The sequence below is a fragment of the Pinus tabuliformis genome, chromosome 1_2, assembly GCF_031772625.1.
Source record: "Pinus tabuliformis cultivar Carrire ecotype Pingquan chromosome 1_2, CPIR1, whole genome shotgun sequence".
NCBI lineage: Eukaryota > Viridiplantae > Streptophyta > Pinopsida > Pinales > Pinaceae > Pinus > Pinus tabuliformis.
In genome coordinates, this window is record NC_142298.1 from 373,205,750 (window position 1) to 373,208,289 (window position 2,540).

The window sequence follows — 2,540 nt, forward strand, 5'->3', positions numbered from 1 at the left end:
TCGGGCGAGGATATCCTGAGAAACATTGGAAATGGTTTGGGGGAATACATAAAGGCAACTTAAGAAACGAAAATGCGTAGATACACATCATACGCCCGCATCTGCCTCTTCATGCGCCTGGACAAAGCTCTGCCAGAATTGGTAAGTCTCTCTCACCGTGACTATGAATGGATCCAACCCTTAGACTATGAACATGTCCCATTTCGATGCCGTAAATGCCATGCCATAGGGGATATTTTTAGAGATCGCCCCCTAAATGTCAAAGCTACTACCCCTAACCCCTTTGACTCTCTGACCCATGATGGCTTCACCAAAGCCCCTACCTGCAAACGAGCTCATAAAAAATCAACATCAGGGAAGAAACCCCAGAAAAATATTACCTCTGACCCTGCGGTCAGAAACAACTTTGGAATCCTGGCTCAATCCGCGGAAGAGCAAAACACATCCTCTCCCCCCAACTCTGATATCCCTTCCTCCTCCACCTAGCCACCTCCTCGAGCCCCCTCCTCGGATCCACCTCCAACCAAAGCAACCCTAGATAACCCCTCAGAAAGCAAGGAAAAGCAAGGGGAAAAAGAAAATTAAATGGAGGTTGACGGATCCTCAGACCCTCTCCAAAGCCCAAACATGCCCACGGAAGAAGACAACCAGATGAAACGCATGGAGGAAGAACCAGAGAGTATAGATCTAAATGGATTAGACATATTGGAACTAGAAGCAGCATGAAAAAAGAAAGCTTATGAAAGCATCCCAGAGTTTCAGCTTAACAAACTGGAAATGGTTATTTCCAGAGCATACCATCAGCACCAGCTTGGTATCCAAGCAGGAAGCCAATGGGATTTAGGCCAAACTCCAAAAGACTCCAAAAAAAGAGGAAGAAGAATTGATCTCCAATGAACAATAGCGGTAAGGAAGATCCTGGTAGACTCAGGAAGGTATGCTAAGCTTACGAAGTATTACAAGCCCTCTACCAATAGTGAATCATGAAGCTCATTTCATGGAACCTAAGGGGGCTCAATAGCCCGGGACAACTCAGAATGCTAAAAAATATCTTAAGAATGGAAAAGCTACAAATATGCTTTCTCCAAGAGACAAAATGTAACAGCTCAACTCTAGAAATGATCCTCTCTAAAGCCTGGCCAGGATGTCAATCGGTGGTTGTGGATGCCTCTGGGGCATCTAGGGGGCTAGCTATCACATGGAACTCCCAAGCACTTACCCTCACGGACTTTCATGCTTTTCCTAGTCTAATACAGGCTGCTTTCCACATAATAGGCATGAATATACATGGAAATCTCTCGAATGTATACTTCCCTCAGGAAGCCAAGGAAAAAATTGCTTCCCTCTTAATTCCAATAGAAGGCACCTGCTCTGGATTGTTGGGGGAGATTTTAACATGATAACAAAATTGGAGGAAAAGATTGGGGGCAGAAACAGGTTGGAACAGGAAAATACCCACTTTAAAGACTTTATCCAGAACGCATCCCTGATAGACCTACATTTTTGCAATGGCACTTTTACGTGGAGCAATCAAAGAGCAGGCAAGCATCAAATAGCCTCCAAGCTAGATCGGTTTCTAATCTTAGACAACTCAATTCACCTAGGGGGAGACTTCACGGCAACCATTCTTCCACACTCAGGATCCGATCACTGGCCGGTTGCCCTTCAATGGCAACGTCCTCGCAGTACCACAAGAAGACCTTTTCGCTTCGAGGAATTTTGGTTCACCCATCCCTCACTAAAAGATTTGGTTCACTCTACATGGACATCCTTCAGGCCTGCAGACGGCTCCAAGATGTACCAGTTCCAACAGAAACTCAAACATCTAAAGCTCTGCCTCAAGCGATGGAACAGAGAGACCTTTGGAAACATCTTCAAGGCGCAACATGATCTCCAAAAAGCTCTGAAGGAACTGCAGCAAGAAATAAGTACAAAAGGCCACACAGAGAGAACCCTTAAGCAGGAACAGCTCATCCACAATCAACTTGAGGAGAGAAGAAAGCAGGAGGAGATATACTGGAAGCAAAAGTCCAGAATCAGATGGTTAAAAGAAGGAGAACGAAACACCAAATTCTTTCACAGAACCACTGTGTAGCCTAGAATGTGAAATAATATCCCTTACATTCAAAAGTCAGGAGGAGAAAGGGTGGTACAGCACAAAGAAATTGAGAACGAATTCCTCAACCACTTCAAGCAAGTCCATCAAGAGCCTGATATCAACAGATGTCCTGCAATTGAAAGAATCATATGCAATGTGCCAAAATTAATCACAGCGGAGCACAATGAACTCCTCCTCAGTCCAATTCAAACACAGGAAGTGGACGTAGCTATGGCTTAGCTTAAAGAAGGTAAAGCTCCCTGCCTGGACGGTTTCACCACCACTTTCTTTCACAAGTTCTGGGATATAATAAAATTGGAAGTATGGGAAGTGGTTGAGGAATCGTGAGTGAATCACTAGCTGCTTCCCTCACTTAACTCCACCTTCATGGACTTAATCCCAAAAGAGGAGGACTCGATCAAACTGGAAAAATTTAGACCGA

At 44.6% G+C, this 2,540-nt stretch overlaps 1 protein-coding gene across 1 annotated transcript; it reads left to right on the plus strand.

Moving 5' to 3' along the window:
- Positions 1-1,396: 1,396 nt before the first annotated feature.
- Positions 1,397-2,095, plus strand: LOC149205932 (uncharacterized). The gene has a single exon (XM_089397541.1). The coding sequence runs from the start codon at positions 1,397-1,399 to the stop codon at positions 2,093-2,095; it is 699 nt and encodes a 232-aa protein (XP_089253667.1).
- The last annotated feature ends 445 nt before the right edge of the window (positions 2,096-2,540 follow it).

Bases quoted from the DNA above. Each gene is read 5' to 3' on its own strand.
- LOC149205932 (XM_089397541.1), top strand. From the start codon at position 1,397: ATGATAACAAAATTGGAGGAAAAGATTGGGGGCAGAAACAGGTTGGAA.